At 38.0% G+C, this 23,219-nt stretch overlaps 1 protein-coding gene across 5 annotated transcripts in view; it reads right to left on the minus strand.

The window, feature by feature from the left end:
* The window catches only part of DLG5 (discs large MAGUK scaffold protein 5), a 181,102-nt gene that overhangs the window by 22,403 nt on the left and 135,480 nt on the right, over positions 1–23,219 (minus strand). For 2 of the 5 annotated variants that reach the window (XM_073353225.1, XM_073353222.1), the window contains 14 exons: positions 22,869–22,994; positions 21,658–21,790; positions 20,851–20,978; positions 19,207–19,382; positions 18,641–18,744; positions 17,551–17,643; positions 15,538–16,557; positions 11,721–11,859; positions 9,245–9,389; positions 7,720–7,841; positions 6,447–6,536; positions 4,844–5,012; positions 1,721–1,798; positions 905–1,067 (listed from right to left, as the gene is read on the minus strand). In XM_073353225.1, the coding sequence (XP_073209326.1) occupies positions 905–1,067; positions 1,721–1,798; positions 4,844–5,012; positions 6,447–6,536; positions 7,720–7,841; positions 9,245–9,389; positions 11,721–11,859; positions 15,538–16,557; positions 17,551–17,643; positions 18,641–18,744; positions 19,207–19,382; positions 20,851–20,978; positions 21,658–21,790; positions 22,869–22,994 (2,686 nt within the window). The remainder of the gene's footprint in view (positions 1–904; positions 1,068–1,720; positions 1,799–4,843; positions 5,013–6,446; positions 6,537–7,719; positions 7,842–9,244; positions 9,390–11,720; positions 11,860–15,537; positions 16,558–17,550; positions 17,644–18,640; positions 18,745–19,206; positions 19,383–20,850; positions 20,979–21,657; positions 21,791–22,868; positions 22,995–23,219) is intronic. The other 3 variants (XM_073353227.1, XM_073353223.1, XM_073353224.1) reach the window with 2 other exon arrangements.

A 23,219-nucleotide genomic window follows, 5' to 3' on the forward strand; every position in this document is an offset into this window, starting at 1 on the left:
TGAATAAATAAAACATCAGACATCCAATTTTCAAAGGAAAACCAGCAAAATCATTATAAGACTTGCAGCATCCTGATTTGTGGATGCTGTTTTTTGAAACACGAGTCTCTCAATCTGTGGGATTGCTGCGAGACGGTTGTCTGAAGAAGGGGAAGAAAGAACAGCTATAGAATTATTGATTTTTCTTTTATTATTTAATTACTCCTTTGGAGGAATCAATACAACTTTAAAATTTGACAGCTTGATGACAATCCTGAAATGCTTTTCTTTTTGGATGACAGATAGCATTCTACTGAAGTACTGCAAAGATTGCGAAATAGCACCTAAAGTTGTTTTTTGTTTGAATATTTGCTAGTTCACATTACACCATGATAAATCGGGTTGCCAACCCACCAGAATTGGCCTGGAGTCTCCAGGAATTAAAGATTAATATTTAATTAAGATTATGTCATGTGATGACATCTCCAGGAATATATCCAACCAAAATTGGCAACCCTAATGAGAAATGATTTTAAGTACAGATGGGTTCAAGACACAAACTTTGGATCCAGCTACAAATTTCAAACACCAGGTTTATGGTTGTTTGGCTCCATGGTTTTGCTTCAGGTACTCTATCTTCCACTAACACTGCAGCAGAAGACTTGTCCGTTCTACACAGCCACCTTCAAAGCAGCATTATCCTTTATACAAAACACACTTAGTAAAGTAAAAACTGATGAATAATGTGTGATGAAACTTCATATAGAATTAAAAAATTGTAATTATGATCTGGAATATCCCTGTTATTGTATCATTTATATTTTGAGAGACAGATTCTCATTCACAAGATATTTCATATTATTTTTATATTCACACAACTGCATTAGTTTACTAAGTAGTAGAAATGTTAAGCAAACAAAATTACCTCCAGTAACTGATCACCATATTCAAGGCCAGCTTGATGGGCAATGCTCCCACCAGTTACTTTAGACACAAATATCCCACCATTTTCTCCGCTCACAATGGAAATCCCTAGTGGCTCAGAACCCTTTTGCACTTTAACATGGCGTGGTTCTTCCATGTACGGCCTTTAAGAGGAAATTATCAAAAATTGATTTGGACAAAATGGCACTTGAAGCATAATATTGAAAAGCGACATGCACTATGTATCTGAAGTGGAATATTAAGACTGGTTTAAAAAGCTACTAAAAATACTGTAAACGGCCTATGCATTCCTTAAACACCATGCAATGTATAGTGGTGGAACTAAATGTATATCAGACACACAATTCTAGATACATGACTGCGCAAAAAAAGTTATGGAAAACGTGAATTATAAATACTAAGATGGTGAAATAGGTAGGAAATAAACCTGCACATTCATATTATATAAAAGTAAACCACTATATATAATATGCAATTTACAAACCATATTCCAGAAAGGTGCCTTACAGTTTATAAATGCTAGAAATCTTAATATCCAGTAAAAATAAACATTGTAAATAATAAGGTGGTGAACCAAGAGAAGCCAATACACAATATCAGTTTTATACTTGTACACAGGGAAACGCAAATTAGTAATGAAAATTAAGCAGTTGCAAACTCAAGCTTGAAGACAGCAGTTTGCATGGTAGCATTACAATTACCATGCAAATTCTCCTTGAGGGAAATTATCCAAACATGTAAAATAGCACAAGGTGCGCAATGCTGCTTGAGAAGGACAACCTTATATCAGGCCAACCTCAAACTCCTTAGTGATGAGAACCTAGGCCTAGGAGCCAGAGGGATTCTCAGAAAAGACCTATTACGGAACAGATATCTGAAAGATGCAGAAGATTTGAGAAGAAAAGAAGACTTAGACACACAATAGTAACAGACACTAATACGTATAATGAGAGAATAGTCTATACACATTATTTTAGAAGGAAAGCCTGGTGAAGTTTTCTCCCCATCATTTCCTCCATTTACAGTACTGTTATCTGATTTATATGTCTGTTTCTTGTTGAATAGCAGTGTTATAAAATGTTAGGTAAGGTAAGGTAAGGTAAGTCTGTGAGTTTCCTAGCAGAAGGTGCAATTTCTACTCCTTGCTCCAAAAGGCAGAACAAATCACAACTGCCTGGGACCTATAATTTTTAATGTGGTGCCCAATTCTAACCCCTTCAAAATGGCAGATCAAGACACACTCTCCTGTACCACTGGGGGCTTTCAAGGTACATGCAAATAGAAACATTAACCTTCTAGAGCAGCGGTTCTCAACCTGCGGCCTGCTTACAGCCCAATCAGCAGTGTGTGGATGCGGCCCCCATAACACAGAGAGCTGCATTTGTGGTCCACAGTGGTAAATAGGTTGAGAACCACTGTGCTAGAGGGTGGTTATAAAATGGTGCTGCCAGCTCCCTGGGTAAAATTTCCAAAAGCACCCAAGTGACTGACAGATACCTTTGGAAAGGGGGAGGTGGGAGAACAAGGTGGACCTCTTTCCCCTTTATTACTGTAAAAACAACATTTATGGTTGTATTCTCTCTTTCAACATGTATTACTATAAGCACACTTAATCTACTTTAAACCAAAAACTAAATGTTCTTTTATATGCTGTTATAGTAATTGAGATGTGCTAAGTGCCAGAAACCTGAAAATTGTTCAAAGACAGCATTTAAATGTCCACTTCTTTAGGACACTTAATCCATTCTGTAGACAGATGCAGCTTATCTCATATCACATTCTTAGGAATAGGATGCAATCACATATAATACGGCAATGCAAAATTTAGTAAATTGGATTCTCCCCCTAAAGCTCCAGTCATATCTTTGGCACCTTTGTTTACTACCCCTTAACCTGTTCTCTAACCTGTTACTGCATGTCTATTTGAATTTCTCCATTGTGTGGGGGAAGGAGTGTTGCTGAAAACATATGGTTTTGCCCAAATTCCATGTTTTAAAATATATTTGGAGTGCATTTTCTTGGAAATCAAATCTAAACACCTCTATTCCTGCATACTATTTTCAAACAGATAGAACTAGCATTATCTTGGGATTCTACTAAAAGCAGATGGAAATTAATTAGTAATGCACAGCTAGCAGAGCATCTATAATAATAATGGAAAAATTATAATGTTTAAAAGGTATCTAACTTGATTAGTAATGTTATTAATCAAATGTAACACTTATTTCTGCTGTAACGTTCACTTTATGAGGTTAAAAGAATGTTTTAAACTGATCCCTTCTTTTTGGTCTGCTTTTAGAAGTTAAATTGTTTTTCGTTAACATCATCGTAAATAATGTTGATATTTTTGATTCGTATTATCTCACCTTGAAAAAGTTACAGCGAGTTAAAATTTTTGGGAGATTGGGGGGATGACTAAGTCTTCTAAAGCACATAAAACTTTTAGAAAAGTCCCATTTATTCAGGACATCAGCTGTCCTCAGTAGGGATGCTTTCATGAACTGGGATCATACTGTGAAAAGTAAAAACTGCACCTTCTTACTCAGCAGATCCTTACCCTATGTGTCTGCTTTTTCCACACAAGCCCAGCAAAGTCAAAATGGCTAAAAGCGAGCAGGATTTTACTTTTGCTTGTACATCAACAGAATTCTTTAAATTCCAAGCACTTGTACCTGTGTAGCCCCATTAACAGGAATATGAGATCACACAGGTGTCACTGAACACATCATTTGTGCTGCCAAACCACTCTCTCCATTAGTTATGTGCAAGAAGGGGAAAAACCCAGCTTGATCTTCAGCCCTACAGGCTTACCATTGAATCTGACCATTAGCAGAAAGCATCTTTTTACTTGAAAACTGAATACAGTTGCGCTAATCAGCGTGAATTAATAAATAAAGCTCCACAATGTGCTTTTTACAGTCACTTTCAAAACAGCAATGTACAGTACAATATATACATAGTGGAATAAAAATAGCTGAAATATCTTCAGTTACCCCGTGATGAAACCTGATAAAATTTTGTGCAAGATTTAAGCATTATTTTAGTATTTTATATAGAATGCCCCTGTTATTGGATTATTTACATTTTGAGCGCCAGGTTGCTATTTATACAGTCAGGGGTCTTAAAGTGCATACAAATGTAATTTACTCCCACATCAAGGTTTCTTTATTCTGCCAAAAATGGTGTAAAGAGGACTCAGTATAAATAAAAATCTGGCCCTTAGAGTCAACCGTTTTTTGTTTGATATTTTGAGTTGATGTAAACTCTGACAAATGCAGAGGTAGCAACTTTTACAATAAAAGTAAAACCGGAAGTCCAAATTTAATTAACACAAGCTGAATGTGCATTATAAGATACAGGGATGTGACATCAAAGAAAACCTATATAATATTAAAAACCCAACATCACACTTAGGCTCCAAACCTGCAAACACTCAGCAGCACTTAATCTTACTACTGTGAATAATCCCATTAAAATCACTGGAACTACTCATGGTAGTAAAGTTAAGTGTGTACAAACATGTTTGCAGGATCAGGGCCAGCGTCCTGAATTTTAACCTTGTTGAAGAGATCTGCTTGGATTGAATCCTGCCAAATCACAGCAAATACAAATGAGAGTTAGGCCTGGTGGCCAGTCACATTAAAAAGTTTACTATTAACCACAAACTTCTTTTAGGGTCTTCATTTTGTTTCTGGAAGCTGTACCGCTACCCTAAAACTTCTGAAGGAAGAGTATGTTACACAAGCTTTTCACAACACATACATAATAATAATAAAAAAAAGTAACAGTACTTAAAGTACACCTCAACACGTATAATATACTCCTGATTTTTGCACAGCCAATTGTTTACATTTCTTCACTCTATCAAACAAGATGATCTCAGGTATATTTGTATGAAAGATGACAACTATCACCTTACCTATCTTTTCTACGCTCTCCAGTTGATACTGGGCTAACAGAAATCCTAGGTAACGTAGAAAGGGAGTTCTGTGACTGGCTGCTGGCAAAAGATGATGTTTCCAGGTTCAGTGGTGACTGTGGAGGGGTTATCAGGCTAGGACTGCTACATTCAGAATGTGACAGTGAACCTGTAATAATACAAGAAAGGGATTCACTTTTTGTATGTAGTGCTTATTGTAAACGTCTTGCAATGGAGGAATCTGAAGAGACATTAAAAGACACACACCCACAATACAAATGTGATACATAGTTTACATAAACATGAGAAGATATTTACACATGCAATATCCTTTCAAATGTGAGTTGATTTTCCTGCTCTAGAACTTGAGAGCACTGGCTTGAAACTATAACAGTGAGAACCTGTCACAGGCAAGCTCCTTCAACTGAATATATAAATGCACTTGAGTAATGGAAAGTCCTGACATCATAATGAAATAAAGAAAATCGAGGTAAAAATGAAATAAAGATCTGAATGTTAGGGATAGTCTCAAAGGATCTTTATCCACTCTCCTGGGTTCTGGCTACAGAATGCCTTATGAAACGTTTCAAAACAACAACAGAGCGTAAGCAGCACAAGTCCATGCACATAACCTACAGGTCAAATAGTGAAAAAAATTATTTGTGAACATCTACAGTTTTAAATAAAATTTGCTTTGACTGTTTTTTCTCCCCAGGAATATTTGACTGAACAAGCTGACCAGCAGAAAAGTTCAAATCAATCGTTTGCTGCACCATGGAATGTTGCAGAAAGTAAATTTGAAGTTAGTAATCACAAAAGAAACTTGTTTATAAGACTTATGTTCCTTCAGTCAGGGTACAGTAACATAACACATGACCTATATATGTCCAATTAAAGCATCTTTAATATTTAATTATAGATACAAAATACTCAAAGCAATAATGGCAGTCAAGAACTTTCAAGCAATTTACAGGCTGAGTTCTACTTGTGTAAAATATTCTCTGAAGAATTAAAATCTGTTCTGCTGTACAGTTCATTAACAGAAAAAAAGGGCTAAATGAAAAGAATAAATTGTTTCCTGAAAATAATTTGAACAGTTCTATATATTTCTAATAATTCAATAAATTTGTAAAATGTTTAAGTCCTCTGATGAAGAATGCTTTATGTAAGCAAAATATTAATATGTAAAATCCTTTAAATTGTAAATTCATGTCTCGTTTAGAAAGACTTCAATTTGCCAAAGAATACAGTGTTTTAGAGCGAACAAAATTATGCATACACCTTTTATGGAGTCATTTCACCGCTATTATAAAATTAGGAAATGACTTCATATGGGACTAGAACTCTTACAGAGTGCTGTGTTGACACACACTATTTTATCAGGAGACTTGTGATAATTGATGTTTTCCAAGAAGCTCCAGCTCCTGGAATCAAGTGCTTTCATTTGGAAAAGTTAAAAGGAACTTTCTACTCCTTGTAGTTATGAGAAAATCCTTGAAAAAATAATTTTAAAATCCGATAATTTTTAAAACTCTCTTTTGGGGACCTGTCTCATGAATTTTGGGTTGGCAACAAATAAAAAGTTAAGAATAGAAGACTTTACCCCTGTCAGAGCCCAGGATGGATCTCGGATACCTTGGGGTTAAAGGGATCTTAATTCTTTCCGTCCTGTACTGCAAGTTGCTGGAAGAACCTATTTTATAACAAGAAAATGTCACAATTTATGACATATGTAAATGCAAACGGATAAAACATATTTAGGTTCTCATTCTTCAAAGACAAGCTAAATGGTCTCTATGTAGGGGCAAGAGTCCAGTTCTCCTATCAGAATCAAGGCATTACCAAAAAAAAAAAAAAAAAAAAAAAAACCCTTTATAATACCATTTTCATGGCTGGCAAACTTCCTAGTTCAAACAGCTAGTACAGCTATGGCATTGCTTAAAATGCACCATTACTGGGTACTACAAAATGACTGACCTATCTAATACTTATTTGGGCACCAAAGAACTCTTTAAAATATTTTTTGGCCAATTTACATGACTGAGATGTAAGACAGGTCCTGATCATCTGTGGTCATTGAACTTCCACTGGCACATTTTGAAAGAATTCAGGTGTATTCCAATTACCTACACTAGTTTCAATGGATAAGAGATTTCACTTCCTGTCCTAAACGGACATGTAGTTTTTTGTTGTACTGCTAAACAGCTGCCATGTTCTGCCAGAGAAGTAGTTGTATTTCAGTGATGGATCATGAGATTCTTGTTTATACAGTTTAAAATATTTCAGAATTAAAAGGTCTATGTAATGTTAAAGACTATTGCCATGAAGTATGCATATATTTTATTTTTGCTGGAATAGATACAGACACAAATGTAAATATCAGAACTGTCTAAGGTGGACATAAAACAATTTAATACACTCTGTTGTCTTTCCACAATGTAATACTTTGTTAGGTAAGCCCTACACAAGTATTTGATCAGTGGTAATATCTATGCCTTCCTTCTGGAGCTACCTCCTTTCTCTCTTCCCATCTCACCTCCGAATCTCAAAATTATATTTGTGAAATCCTTCTAGCTGCTGACAACAGTCACCACACAATTGCCTTCCATACAGCAACAGCTGAAAGAAGTGTCTTGCACCACTGTGACATACTGAGGAGAGGCAGACAGGTTGTAAAAGGAGTTTCACTGAAATCTTCTCAGTGAGGAGAATGGAAGCTTAAATTGTAAGAGCTAGAAACTTGAAACAAGGAAAAACAATGGACCCTTAAGGTTCTGACAGCTATGACGGACGCTTTGAGTGGGGTGGAATTTTCTCTGCTTTGTCTTAGATGTAAACAGAGTACTTTGCATGAACAAATTTGAAATGCTAATTACCAAGTCTTGCACTGGATGGTAATGAATTTGAACCATGTGATGCTCTCGTCCGTGAGTTTTCAGAATAATCACTGGAGTGTTTGTGACTTAGGTCCAAACTCAGGCGACCTTGGTGCTGAGCACTGCATCAAAAACAAAGTAGGTTATAGTGTCTTCAAAAAACACACCCTTCAAAACGAACATTACCCCAGCCAACCAGAGGAACAGGAAGAAACCCAACCCCGCCGAGCAGTGAAAGACTACCTGAAAAGTGTATCTACAGCCGTACATTGTAGCTCAGTGCCATTGCTACTTTGCTTTAATTCTCTCATACTTATTTGGACAGCAATTTAATCCATTAACTTCACTGCAATACATCCTTAAAATCGCTGAGTCATAGACAGCTATATTCTACAAAGTATTCCATAAGAAGCATATTGAAGCACAATAAAGATACTTTATTATTCAGTCCCAGAGAAAACATTTTGTTTTGAGAAGACATTTGTACAAGCCAGTCCCAGACAATACATACCTAGGACTTCCTGACATAACACTGAATAAATGTTTGCCAATGTGAGTATCAGCTACCTAGCATATTACTGTACACCACATAGACTGCAATCTCCAAAAATTGTTCTTGAGACTGAGTTATGTATATTATGAGAAACATATCTCCTCTTCATGAAATATGCTAATAGATTATTACTGAGTTGAAAGTCAGAGTTCAGTGTTCATATATCAGATTCTTATACAGACAGTGCACTGACTCTCAGTTCAACAGAAGTAATTTCTGTGGGCTTTAATTCAGCTCCCTATGCTTTCTACAGAATATGTACTTCATGATAAATTCACTCTTCTTCTAGTAAGCTTAAGGGTACAATTTTAAATATTTGCAAAATATATACTAATATAACCTAACCATGAATAAGGTGTTGGTTTAATAATTAAAGTAGAGAAACAGGAATTGGGTTTGATCTCTGACTTTGCCAACGAGAGCAGAGTTGGGCCCAAAAAATCCACAATAACGGTTAATAACTTTGCTCAATTATAATTTGTTGTCTTCAAACATAGGTAGGGTTCAAATTTACAAAGCCATTTAACTATGGAAATTCCAAATGGATCAAAGAGTTGAGCCAGTGGGAGACAACAAAACATCAGTAAACGTTTCTGATCAGGGTAAGTTTTTAATTACCTTTAACTTGAAGAGCCAGCTGAATTTTCTACAGTCTTTGCAGTCACTTCCTCCTTTACTTTCAAAGTAAATCATTTTCAGGCAAAAATGTTCAAGCCAAAGTTGCAGGGCTCTCTCAGGGAAGCCCATAGTAACATTACATAGGAAGAAGTCACTGCCTTTACATAATGTTTGTAAAGTGCTTTGAGATTTTCAGATAAAAGGTGCAACAGAACTATTATTTTACATTATGCTGCACTAGTATAGTGTTCTCCTCTGTGGGGACCAAAGTGCACAGCAGGAAGCAGCTTTCTCTGATTGATTTTATTTATAAATAAATTAAAGATCTAAGGTTGTGAAGTTCTGAATATATACCTGGGATGCAGGTGCTGATGGCAGATTTGGCTGGCAACAGATGGGCAATTGTTGGTGTGAACTCTGTGGCTCCAAGCAGTATAAACTGGATTTCTCAGGACAGCAGTTACTGCAGGACATGGTGCTAAACTTCTTGGTACAGTACCTATTTTAAAGTGGACAAAAATATATGGTATGAGTTTTTCCTAGTTAAATTCACAAAAATATTCTAGGCATACTCAAGATGCTGGGATAAAGTCATTTGCCTGTAACATTTATGCAAATCCGTAGTAAAGTGGGAAGCTGAATACCTAGCTCCAAGGCTCAAACCATTATTCAGACTGTTTTATTGAACAAAATCTACTTGCCCACTAAAAAGATGTCCTCTCCCTTCTCAAAGTCATGATAGTGTCAAACATGTAACTGAAATAATTCTATACTTTTAGCTGAATAATAATTAGCTAGAGGTCCAATTTTAGTGTGGCACACAAAAAATTGATCGCAGCTACAATTGTTCTTTTTCCTCTTCGGTGGGCTTGTGCACTTCCAACTTCTATAGTGTCCTATGACCTTAGACGATAACAATTCACAACTCTGTGAAACTGATATTTATATGTGAATCTCAATATTTAGGATTTTTATTGAAAGTAAACTCATACTTTACTATCAGACAAAATGTTGTTCAACAGAAGTTTTGGTATCGTATTTCACAGTTGCAGAAACATTTTGCAAGACAAAGAATGAATATTTACCGTCAGATATACTTTGATGAGCTTTGTTATAAAATTAAGGGCACTATTATATAAAAATAAGGAAAGGGCTTTTTTAGTGAAAATACTTTCCAATAAAGTCACAGTTATTAATTAATAATAGTTTTATCATTACATTTTATAATACTTTGCATGAGAGATGCAATAGGGATAAAGAACTCTGTTTTACTAATATTGATTAAATAATATCCTCATTTACAGGTGGGTAACTTGAGGCACAGAGATTGAATGAGTTTTCTGCTATCAGCCAGTAATTCAGTGACCATCAGGATGATAACCAAAGAGGCACTAACAAGAACTGTAAACAATATTCAAATTAAACTTCACACCTATTTGAGCTGGACCTTGGCTTTGAGAATTGCTGAATGGACATACCTCAGACCCTGGCTCACTAAACTCAGGCAAATACATATTGATACATTTTTTTCTCAGAGATCCTCTATGCCAGTTCAAATGCAAACCATACTAAACCAGTATTTTGAAAGACACTGGGGAGATATTTCTAACTACCAATGGCCAGCGAGATGCTCCTGCTGGTCACCACATCAGCCAGTACCTCTACATCAATTCTACAGTGTGGTTTTTGTTATTGTTGTTTGTTAAAAAGGTAGGCAATGAAACTCAAATAGCTGCTTTCTAACATTTCCTGCAAGAAAACGCTCATTTTTGCCATTGATTTCACACAGTCATCTCACACTGCTTTTTTCGTAATTAAAGTAAACCTCTCGGATGAGCAGTTTCCATCTGATTGGAGAAGGCAGACAGTATTTATATTAAAATTGCACCCAGAGGCCCCCATGGGCTAGGCAAATAAGAGCCTTGAAGACCTTACAGTATAATTTGTCAGAACAAAGGGTGGGAGGTGAAAGGGGCACAGAAAGTGACTTGCTCAAAGCTATACAGCAAGTTAGTGGCAGTGACAGGATTAGAATCCAGTTCTATTAAATGCCCACTCCAGCGCCGTATCCATGAGACTACGCTGCCTCTCCACTTAGCATGAAGACCTTTTCCGAGATCCTTGTGAAGCATGAATAACCTTTCTGAGTCTCTAAATTCATGAGTTCTCTTAAAATAAACCCCCAGGTCTCTGGTTAGGTCTGAACAGTGCAACTTGAATCTTTTGTGATATTTGGTGTATAGCACCCACCACAATGAAGTGCAGCTTAACGGAATGGCAAGACAGACAGGAATGCCCAAGAGATTGTCTGTGACTCCATGGTAAGACTGTTATAGTGCTTTAGGAGTTCACATTTGTTACTGGACTGGTGAAATCTAATTAAAGAACATACCACTAATTTAGACACCGAAGTGTCTAACCTGCTTTTTAGGCCCTCACTGATTGAGCTAACCTCGTTATCCCTAACGTGATTCTTGCTCGCATATTTATACCTGCCTCTGGAAATTTCCACTGCATGCATCCGACGAAGTGGGTATTCACCCACGAAAGTTTATGCTCCAATATGTCTGTTAGTCTATAAGGTGCCACAGGACTCTTTGCCGCTTTAACCTGCTTTTCGACAGTCTGCCCTGAGGTTGGCACTCATGGTCATGAACCACTCCAGACAGCGTGACAATCATAATGGTCACTTTTGGCCTTCACATCTACAAACAGAATTCTGCTTTGAGCACAAAACAAGTACGTCTAGCTTGTTGTCAGAACATTAAAAATGAGGAAAAATTATCACCATGACATTACCGACATTACCATCCAGGTCATCATCACTAACCTGCCGACATGGCTCCAGTGTACAAGGAGGAAGACACAAAACCATCGCTGTGCCTAGTGGAACGTTTTGGTGAATATGGGGCCCACTCCTGGAGCTCCGGAGAGAGATGCTCTTCACTGGCTGGAGTGTATTTCTGTACCTGTAAGCAAAGTGCAGAATTCAATCTGCAACTAATCCAGAAAGCTTTGTATAAACTAGTACAAAAATAACTTGCTGGTTGATTATTATGCTTTGATCCCACCACTTCGCTGATATCACCCCCCTCCTTCATTATTCTTCACTGTTCTTTCATGTTGTCTTCATCTTCAAGCTCCTCTCTGCCTACATCTCAGCTCTCATTCTCTCCCATAGGACTCTCCCAATCCATTACCTATGGCCCTCCAGTCCCTCTTGTGGACTCTCTGTCCTCCTCATGCCTTCTTCCCCCTTTACGGCCCTGATTCAGCAAGGTATTTCGGCATGTGTGTAACTCCGAGCATGTCAACAGGCCCAGTGACTTCAAGGGGCTTGCTCAGACGCTTAAAAGTTATGCACCTGGCAAATTACCTTGCTTAATCGAGGCCTACATTGGAACTCACTCCCTCTTCAGGCGTGCAAAACATCTGCCCCCCTATTCAAATTCTTTCTTAAAATCCGTTGGTCCCACACGGTTTCAACAATAAACCCCTCCAAAAACAGATGTTTAAAAACAAATTCTACACTTGTTTCTTTTCCCCAGCCATCAGAGCACATGGCTGCCTAAAGCAAGACTGGCTGCTGGGCCTGAAGGTGTAGCACTCAGTCTCAGCTTTCCGGTGCAGATGGAGCAACTTCTTTCCTGGCTGCTTTAACAGGCCAGCTGAAAGAGCCGGTTTGGGCTGTAGATACACATTTCTACATTGTCTGCTTTAACAAAGAGTGAACAGGCGTGGGTGAGTGAGGAAATCGGATGTGCACTGAGATTTCATTAGCCAAGAATGCCAGTAACTTTAGACAGCTGCAAGCCCTCACAATACTATTTTCAAGATAAAAAACAGTACAGCATAAAAGCCACCACATTAAAAACATAAGATACAGAATATGAATCACTAAAGGCTACTCATATTTCTTCATGTGACAGGAAAGTTGTGTTACATAGTGAGAGAGATGTAACCACACACACAGGCACACATTCCTACTGCCATGCCCTCCTTGCTGCATCAGCAGCAGACATGATTGTTACCCAACCATGAGAAAAGCCATTTGTTCATCTCTCTCTCTCTTTTTTTTTTCTTCTCTGTCTTATTAAATTCTCTGTTACACTCAATCACCTTGATACCTGGGCACATTCCACAATAAAAAGCATGACAAATAAATATACCCATAAACTGTGCCACATTGCACACCCTGTATATTTTTTACACAAATTTAACATTAATAGATTCACATTTACATGTAGGGCAAGACTCTGTCTTTCAACCAGAGTAAGGGGTAGTTCATAGCCTGCACCAGCCTCAACCTAAGAGTAGCTCCAGAAGACATTGTTCTTGGTGGCACTCCTTTGCTCACAATGCCTCCCTTGCTCCTTGGCGTTTACCAGCTGATGGGTTCCAAGGCTCTGCCCACTTGTGGGGAGGTAGCAGGCACACAGCATCTGCACAGCTACCTAGTTCAATTTCCAATCTAGCCATCAGAACAGAAAAACATCCTCTACAATACCGCTATTATTAGCATTACTATGAAAACCAGAACATTTTCATTTCTTATGTTAAGTGTATAAATTTGTAACTTCAATGTAATTTTTTGTATTTTAAATATCTTCATTTTCCACCACTAACCCTCCTCAAACAGCCCAATTTTAGCTTAAGTACAGCCCCTGCAATTATTTTAGCTATGACAGTGCATAAAAGGCACTGGTGTGAATGCCATTCTTTTTAAAAGACACTACACAAACCCTATTTTAAACCCTGCTCTGAACCTCACAGCTCAATTTACAAAACATTCCAGAGAGAAATGTGTGCACTCTTGCATCTCCAAGCCTGAAACTCTCTGACATGGGCATTACTCATTCAACATGTTCTTTAAGGTTGCAAATGAGTAAGTTGCAAAATTATGCGGTGTTTTCATTATCTGAAAAATATTTGTTGGGGGTGCAGAAACTATAGATCTATATCTATATTGTAACTCCAAGACCCATTGGAAAGTATTAATGACCAACCCTGACATATCCTGATAAGGTTCACCTGTTCCTATCTTAATTGGTAACAAAGATATTGGCTTTCTATCCAGAAAATGCCCATGTCACAAATGAGAGCCCTTCAAATTTCTTGTATTAGCATAAAGATGACAGGCAACATTTGTCTAGACGTTAAGGACAATATAAATGTGCTGCGCTTATGGTGACTGATGACTACCGTTCAAAGAATAAGCATACGAGTAACAGTGCACATGGATCAACTTGACATTCTATTCAAAGCAAATTCTTTGCACTCAAATGTGGAATGGTTTGCTTATATTTTGTTGGGTATGTGCCAAAAGGCAGCAGGAGCCTATATATTAGTCTCTTACACTGCAATTCTGTTTTGAAAATGGCACATTCTTATAGGCCACATATGCTTCCTGTGCTTATTCAGTAATGATCTGCTGACTTCAGTTACAACAGTAAGCTGTTATTACTTTTTTAATGCTGTCAGCACTGCAGAGTTAGCTGGATTCTATTCTGGTTCAGATAGAATGTTTAATTAAAGGCCCAATACCGAACTCCCACTGAAGTCAAAGTAGGAGCAGAAGGAAGCAAAACTGGCAGAAATTGCTAAATTTTCATTGAGAAAAATTTTAATGAAAGTTTTCCCACCAGCTCTCATACCGATCACCTTGCAGAATCAGGCCCCAAATCCTGTTCTCACTTATACCTTCTACTCCATTGCCTGCTCTCAGTTACATCTTTGCAAACCCACTGAAGACAGTGGGGCTGTTCATATGTAACGGAGGGAAAATGTGACCCACTGATATGTAGGCCTTGGGAACACTAACTCTGCAGCCATTTTTACTTTATCTCCCAGTTAACATTCTATCGACCTTAATCAACCACCTGCAATCCTTCTTTTGTCTACTTTGGTAACAAATTTCCCAGTATCTCCATGGAGGGATTTTTCATTCATGCCTTCTGCCACAGCAAAACCAAGTGTTTTCAGGTCCATATCCTCCTAATAAATACTGTCAACATTTACAGAGTACAACTGCACTTTAACCACTATCAACTTCAGACCATGTTTACAAAGGTATTTAGGCACCTAAAGATGTAGATAGGCACCTAGTGAGATTTACAAAACACCAACGTAATTCAAGAGCCCAACTCACATTGACTTTCAATTGCTTTTGTGAATCCCACTAGTCGCTTATCTGCATCTTTGGTCACCTAAATACCTTTATAAACTTGACCTTCATCATAATTCAATTTTTCAGTCAACATACACTAGAAAACCTAGAATTATTACTGAGAACATCTGGCACTAAAGAGCGTAAACACCACGCAACGTTCATCAAGCGAGACACCGTTATCCCTCTTCGTAACCATCAGTGCCTTTTTGATACTGTAACTCTGAGAATTACTTTTGTAATTCAAGACACAAAAGAATTTTAATGAAGGTGTCAGGGGCCGATATTTTCATTACTATCAATTTTGGGCACCCAATCTGAGACACCCTGAAGGGCCCTGATTTTCAGAATGTGCTGAGTATCCATCCTCTGAAAATCATGCCCCTCTGAAGTTAGTCAAGTTGGGCACCCAAACTTGAGTCACTTCTGAAAATAATGGCCAGCATCCCTGCTTTGGTGCTTCCGTATGTTTAATTTCTACCTGAAGTGAAGGATTAGGAATGGGCACAGGGGTCAGTTTATGTCTCAAAGCAGGTGCTGATTTTGGTCTTGGTCTTTTTATCTCTGGCTCTTCAACTCTTTGAAAGCCAATGTCATCTTCACAAGATTTTCTTGAAGATAGATGAGTGCAGTCGATCCCCTCCTCCCTGTAATAATGCCCAGCGTTCCTGCTGCGCCCCTTGTGAGTATCTGAGTCCTGCTTAAGTGCTAAGGACACTGGGGGCTGGGCAGTAGCTGGGCTGGTAGGCGGGGATCCAGTCATTACAGTAGAGTCTGATGCAGAACTCGTCTGCTGTTTATGTTTAAATTTAATAGAGTCACTTCTCTTGGGAGGGGTTGGAGGAGTTGAAGCCACTTCAGCTTTTGAGGGCTGAGGTGAATGCGCTGACAACTGATTAGGGGAGAGATAGTCCATTTTGGGAGGAGTCTGTGGTCTTTTGAAAGTGTCAGGGTCGAAGATGGACTTCCTTTGTTTTGGCTTTTTGTACACAGAGAACTTCTCAGTTTCTGCTGTTGAAATATTGACCATCACTTTAGGCCACGTACCACCACTATGCTTAGCTCCATGACCTTTGTCTAGCGTGGTCTCAACCATGATGCAGTCGGCTACCGTGGGCTCAAACGGCAGCCTCCTGCGGTCCAAGTCAAGCAGTCCATAGCCTCGTTCCCCATATGTGTCTGGACTGAAGGAGCTAAGACTGTGTTCTGAATTACTGTGGTAGCTGTGCACAGCATTCCTGCGAGAGTCTGCCCGTAAAGCACGGCTGGAAAGGGGCTTGTGATCACAGAACGAACCACTCCCCTGGTCGCTCTGGTCCTTCTTGCCATCCAGGATGTCTGGACTGAAAATGTCTGTCTGTGTTGAACTGTTGTGTTTCAAGTTTCTTTTATTCTGAACTTGTATCTCTGATGTATGAACCCTGCAGTTCGATATTTTCTCTGAATCCTTCAGGTTTTCAAATATGTTCTGACCACTCCATGATGAGCTCTGAGGAAAAACCTAGGAGGAGAAAAATATTTAATCAACTCAAGACTGTGGCAAACTTGGGTTTTGCACATGACAGCCTCACCTCCCTCTCCTCCCCCCCAAGCTCCCAATTTACACAGAGACTGTAACATGAAGATGAACATAAAGGAATAAGCCCATATTCTGGGGAAAACGACGGACAGCATGTGGGTGGGTGGGGAGACCATGGGGCAGTTTAACAAAATTTCACAGATTGCTGGTACAGAAAATCAGATTGAATGACGATCGATAAAACAAACCTTCTCATTCTTTTAAAAATACTTTCACAGAGGCAGCATGGTGTAGTGGATAAGTCCAGAGATCTGGATTCTGGTTCTGATTCTACCACCATGCTGAATGACACCAGGCAAGTCACCTTTATTGTCTCTGTTTTCCCCTCCCACCTTTTGTCTGTCCTGTCTATTTAGCCTGTCAGCTCTCTGGGGCAGGGACTCTTACAGTGTGTATGTGGCACACCTAGCATAATCAGCCCCTAACCTCATTTGGGGTTTCTAGGAACAACCACAGTATGAAATATAAATGTTTCTCTACTGACAGCCCTTCAGAATGAAGGCTTCTGTTTATTCATTATCAGGGGCAGAGTCTGCTTTCCCACCAGTGACCCTCAGTCCTGACCCAGAGGGGACCCTTTCTGGGGGCAAGAGGACAGTTCAGTTTCCATGTGCATGCAAACTTCCTGCAGCTGATGCTAATGCGGGGGCTATATTACCAGTTCGGTTGATAGGTTTATTTTTTTTTATGTGAACAGCAATCTGCTGGGAACTGAACTGAGAGCAACCACTGAATTTCACAGGGACCAACCACTACTACCTAGGGCAAAGCCATTTCATTTAGCTGAGTTTCCACATTACAGTATTCATTTTATGAATGTGCTCTTCTGCCCTTTACAATTACAAAAATATGTATCAACTGAAAAAAAACTCGCAGCTTTTTCTTCACTTCCTCCTTTCCTGTCCCCACACTCACCTTCATCAATGAGAGGGTAAGGGAATCCCTACAGTTTCGTAGCAAAGCTTCACATTCAGTCAGTGATTTATTATCTAGTGCAATGCCATTAATCTGCATAAAAACAAGGGGAAATTAGCAAAACAAACCTAGCAGCATTCAATTGTCTTAGTTTACCTTCTATGAGACAGGCGAATGGTGGTTACACCAACAAAAAAAACAAAAAAACTGAAGCAGAAAGGAAAATGTCAGTATCCTGGTAAATTGGATTATTTTTTGCATATCAGGGGAATGTGTCTTTTTCAGACACGAGAGATTTGCTCTAACCAGAACTATAATTACAGACTTCCTAATTCACTAGAGCTGACATTTAATGTACGATTTCTCCACTGCATACACCTCTATTTATCTTTATATATTTGCATGAATCTACCCTCCCTGAGATCTGTTCCTCTGAATAAAATAGGTAACTATTTTTAAAGATATTATTCAGCAGATCACAGACCGCCAGCAGTTCCCAGAAGAGATAAGTAGCATCCTGGAGGAGACAAGAATCTAACCAGTTTCTTTAACTTGGTTCTGGAAGAGCAGGTATATCAGAGGGAGAGTCTTCTTAAGTTCAGAGGAAGTCTGAAGGTAAAGACAGGCCTTCATGGGATTTTGCAAATTGCAGGAGCACTTGTAGTTTAATCAACACATCCAGAAATGGAATGGAGACATAGGTCCACTTTTAAAGGAAGAATAGGCATAAGGTCATCCCAGATCATTTCTATTTCTAAACTCTAATGGAGGTCTAAAGAAGATTCCTTGAACTGCAGTCCTTGTATTAAGTCGTCTTACCTATCGTTTACTGTGAAAAGGGAAGGCAGTGAGATTGTCCACAATAGGTCTGAAGGATGAGTTACTGCAACCATACTTTCAAAACTTCACCAATGAAACTACTAAACGTGGACCGTATTTTCTATTACTCACCCAACCTACAAACACCAACATGTTTATTCATTAGATCATTAAATTTAAAACAGAGGAAAACGTGGTAAAATGAGTCAAATAAAAAGGTTTTAAAGAAAAGGAAATTTATTTTTTCATACTATTTGTTCTTTAGACTTACGGCAATTATTCTATCTCCCACAGCAAGGGACCCATCTTTGGCAGCAGGGCTACCGGGCACAACAGCAGCAGCAAATACTCCATTCTCTAAACTAATTCCACTATCTGAAATCCATAAAGATAAAACAAGTTCATTCCTGCAGTTCAAATAATTTAGCACGTATCTGACTTACCTGCATGAAAAAGAAGCACATGTAATAAAAATGCAGTTGGAAATAAATTAGCTTAACTTGTAATAACGTTTAAAAAAAACACACACAAATACAATGGGAAAAGGGTTACAGATAACCCAAAATTTAATATAGACTTACAAGCACTTTCTAGTGGAGAAAAAGATTGTAGGGATTTGCAAGCTTATTCAGCTGAACTCCTATAAACTTCCTTATAGAGGACAAACTAGAGGTGAGAAATGATACATTAGCAGTATTCATGCAAGAAATCTATCCTTAAGTCACTACTACTTGTTCAGTTAAAAAACAGCTAATGAGAACCCTTATCTAGGAAGTCATAACAATTCAAGCGAGTGGACTAATAGCTTGCCCTGAGCATTCAAATGTAAATAATTACCTTTATGCCCAGCAAGATTGATGTGCAGAGGTGTTATCACTTTCCCGCCTAAGGACTTCCTTCTTCGAACCACCATATTAATAACTCCTCCTCCATTAAGTACAGCTTTTATAACTTGCTTCTTATCCTTATTAGCGAGATCCACATCATTTATTTTCAGCAACCAATCATTCACTCTGGCAGTTAAAACAAAGGCAAGGAAGTCCATGTTATAACAATACTTTGCTGCACATTGCAAATATGCAATAATTAATTAAAAGGACCATAATACCACTAGCACAACCTTGATATGTCACCCTCAATTGTCTAACAGTCTCAAATTCTGAAAAAGGATGATGTTTCCCAGCATCTCTTACTGACATTGAGTAAGACCCAGGTCTTCCTGTTCCACCGCCATTGCTTACTCCACTAGCCCTCAGCATCTCCTAGTCAAGTTACTGATCCTTGGACACCTCGTATCTAAAAATGTGCTGAGTGGAACTGCTGCGCAGGTACATTAAGCATTATTAGCTCCATGTTAGAGCTGGCCTAACTAAACACAGATATTTCAAGCAATATTCATAAGAGGTAGGTACTCTTGTAAAGTGAGTAACTCATGGTTATTATCTCAATAGTCAGGGCTCTACCACAGATTTTGGCAAGCCACTTAAATTTGCCTTTCCTCTGTTACCGCAAATATTTCATTGTTCTTGAAAACTGTCTTGTGCATGAGCCAATCTCAAAATCTACCTATCTTTCAAGTATTCTGATGTAATTTTGTTGGGCAGACATAGCATTTCATTAGACACTTGCAAAAAATTTCAAATGGGAGCCCTTTAATATCAGAGAGTATTCCCTTAAGTTAAACAAAAACGTCACAGTACGTTCCAGCTTTTATTGAGACCTCAACTATAAAAATCTGAAAACATGAGTTACAAGGCAGGTGAAACCAGCCTTATAATAGGTCTGGTGCTGCAACTTTAACTATGGAGAGGCTTCTTTCCATAATAAACCCTACACACATCTGCAGAGCCTGGACAATAGCTCTGGTTCTACTGCTTCAAAACACAAGCCTCTACCACTTATGCAAAAGGAAGGTCTCTTCTAGCTTTGTGTTACAGACAACACAATTTTCCGTGAGCTTAACCAACCAAGAGAGAGCCAGATGCTTGCATAATCCATGATTCTACTTCCACTTAAGTAAGAGGCAAAAAACTTGAATTGACACTTTGGCATCAGGACTGGGTCACAAACTATCCATAATCTTTCCCCCCCTCCCCAACTATAGCTTACCCACAAATTCTCAAGAAGATCTAAGTATATGGAAAGTTTGAAGCGACAGAAACAGGTTAAGTGTTGGAGGCAGACAAAGCAGCAACAGACAAATGTCAACATTGCAAATTGGGATTTTTTTTTTAAATGACCTGTAAATCAAGAATAGCTAGATTTCCATAATGCTTTGCAGACACCTTATGGCAATTTTCAGATCAAACCAAATTTTCCAAGCCTAAGTTATTAGGGAGCTAAAACAGAACCCATTTAAAGTATGAAGAGGTGACCAACCATCCATAATATTTTGATTTTTTTTCCCTTTTATAACCAAAGCAAATTAAAATAAAAGTGTTTCCACATGGCATGCAAATGATTTACCAGTTAACACTGTACCTTAATCGACCATCTGCAATACTTCCTTTGTCTACTTTGGTGACAAAAATCCCACAGTCTCCAGGGAGGTATGGTTCATTCACACCTTCTGCCACATCAAAACCAAGTGCTTTCAAGTCCATGTCCTCCTAATAAACATTGTTAATGATACAAGTGATTCAACTGGAATTCAAACTAATTTGCATTTGTATGTACATAGAAATTGTAAACTGAGTGCTTTTACTATGCCCTTATTTTATATCTTTGATGCTTTAACAATATCTCAGATGTATAAATTAATATACACAGATTTCAGTTCCTCCCCCAGGTATTAAATGTATTAATACAACCTTGTTCATGGTCTTATTTACCATTAGTGTTAGGAATTAATCTCCTTGTTTTAAAAAATATTACATATATTTTTTGTTTATTTATTTAGATATTTACAAGCAAACACACACCCACACCCCCCATTTTTATATAAAGGTTATTTTTATATAACAGTTGTGTGGTTTACAACATAAGATGGCAAAGTTATCTATGGTTTGTACTCCACAAGAGGGATAGATTTCCTGGAACAATGGTCTATTTTGATAATGGTCTATCGTGCCTTAAATGTGTTAGCTTTTCATATCTGACTGGTATGATATTTGTTGTAGATACTGCACTTTATGGTATGTAACCACGATTAAAATTAATAAGGTTTAAAAATACATATTCAACAAACAGCATTATTTTTATAACCCATTGTACAAGGGATGTAATGATGAAACATGAAGCAATTCATTCATATAAAACACTAAAGTCTTCAATCTATCTTGGGCTTACTCTGTCTTTTTCAAACTCCACCACTTCTGTTTCCCATTCCAGAGAATCAGTGTCTATGGCTGAATCATGAGAACTGTGGGCTATCAACTGCCGAAACCTGGCTTCCTTTTCCAACTGGTTCTCCATCTTCTCTCTATGGAATGAAAGACATGTGTTTATAGGTGATTCAGCAGCTCTCTTGTAAAGAAATGAATGAATGAGATTATGTTCTTCACAGTTCCTTCTCTAATTTATCAATGCAATCTCTACTCAGTAAGTAGAAACCTGAACTCAGTTTTAAAAACTTCATTTCCTTCATATTGTAATTATCTTCTCTTACATTAACTGAAGGAAACTTACAAACAAGTTCCATACATGAACATATAGAAAATGCCTCTCAAGAAATATAGCAGTAGATTTCTCCCCCCAGATAAGCTGCTCCTAATACCAGGGGAGAAGTGGATGTGATTTCGTACTGAAGATAAGATCTCCTACACCACTCTGAAAAATGTGATGCATGTTTTCTCCTCTCATTTATAATTCAGTGAGAATCTGGATGTAATGAACAAAGCTTCTGTGAAAGCCTGACTGCAGTGAAAGAGTCGCTTCAGTGAATTTCAACAGACACATTTAGTATGTAGACATGCTCAGAACATATTACACTTCTGACTGAACAGTCTAATCAGAATGGAGATTTTCTATTTTCTTATTTCCTGGAGGGTAACATGACGAACCAACCAGCTCCTTTTGCCCTTTGTCAATCTATAAATTCATCTACACATGAATCCTGTTGTGTACAATAGGTGTTTAAGATCCATTTTAATCTTAACGGAAATGATGGGTATATTGCAGGCAAAGGGTTATGATAAGGGGGGGCACATAGTAATAATTTTGAAATCTATCTCACCAGTAGATGTTCACTTGAAATTTTCTCTTTTTCTAACTGAATAGCTTTTTTAAAAGCATTAGAACTAATATAGTTTCTTAAACCTCAAACTGCAATAGAGCTTTTGATTACGGTTTAAGCTGAGTAAGTTACCGAAGTTAGCTGAACCAGAACGAGCCCTGTTTTGTGTTGGGGCAGTGCATCTACACTAAGGGGTTTGTGTACTAGTGTTATCTTAGTAACACGGATGCAGACTTCGCTTAAGTAGACAGGCCTGAAGAGTCTGTTAATTAAAGGTTTCTAGTATAAAAAGCATTCTATGCAATGAAATCATTTTATAACATACTTTAGTTCCTTCAGTTCACGCACAGCATCATTTTTTTGCTTTCTCATGTCATCGAGATTGCGAAGAGCCTCTGCCAAGTCACTCACAGCTCTGTCTCGCTCTCTCCTCAAGTTGTCACACAAAGTCCTTTGAAAATAACAGATGTTCACGTAAAACTTTAAAGCTGCAATTTACATTTACTAACTTAAAGAACCCTGAATCCTTATACCCAGTCTTGTCCTTTAACCACTACAAAATCCTTCCGTTAGAAATTCCACTTTTGTACTTCGTGTTTATCTAGAACAAAAGAGGTATTAGGTGTTTTAAAGACAGTAAGATGATGACTAGATCCTCTGAAATCAGGCTTCAGGT

The sequence above is a fragment of the Lepidochelys kempii genome, chromosome 7, assembly GCF_965140265.1.
Source record: "Lepidochelys kempii isolate rLepKem1 chromosome 7, rLepKem1.hap2, whole genome shotgun sequence".
Classification (NCBI taxonomy): domain Eukaryota; kingdom Metazoa; phylum Chordata; order Testudines; family Cheloniidae; genus Lepidochelys; species Lepidochelys kempii.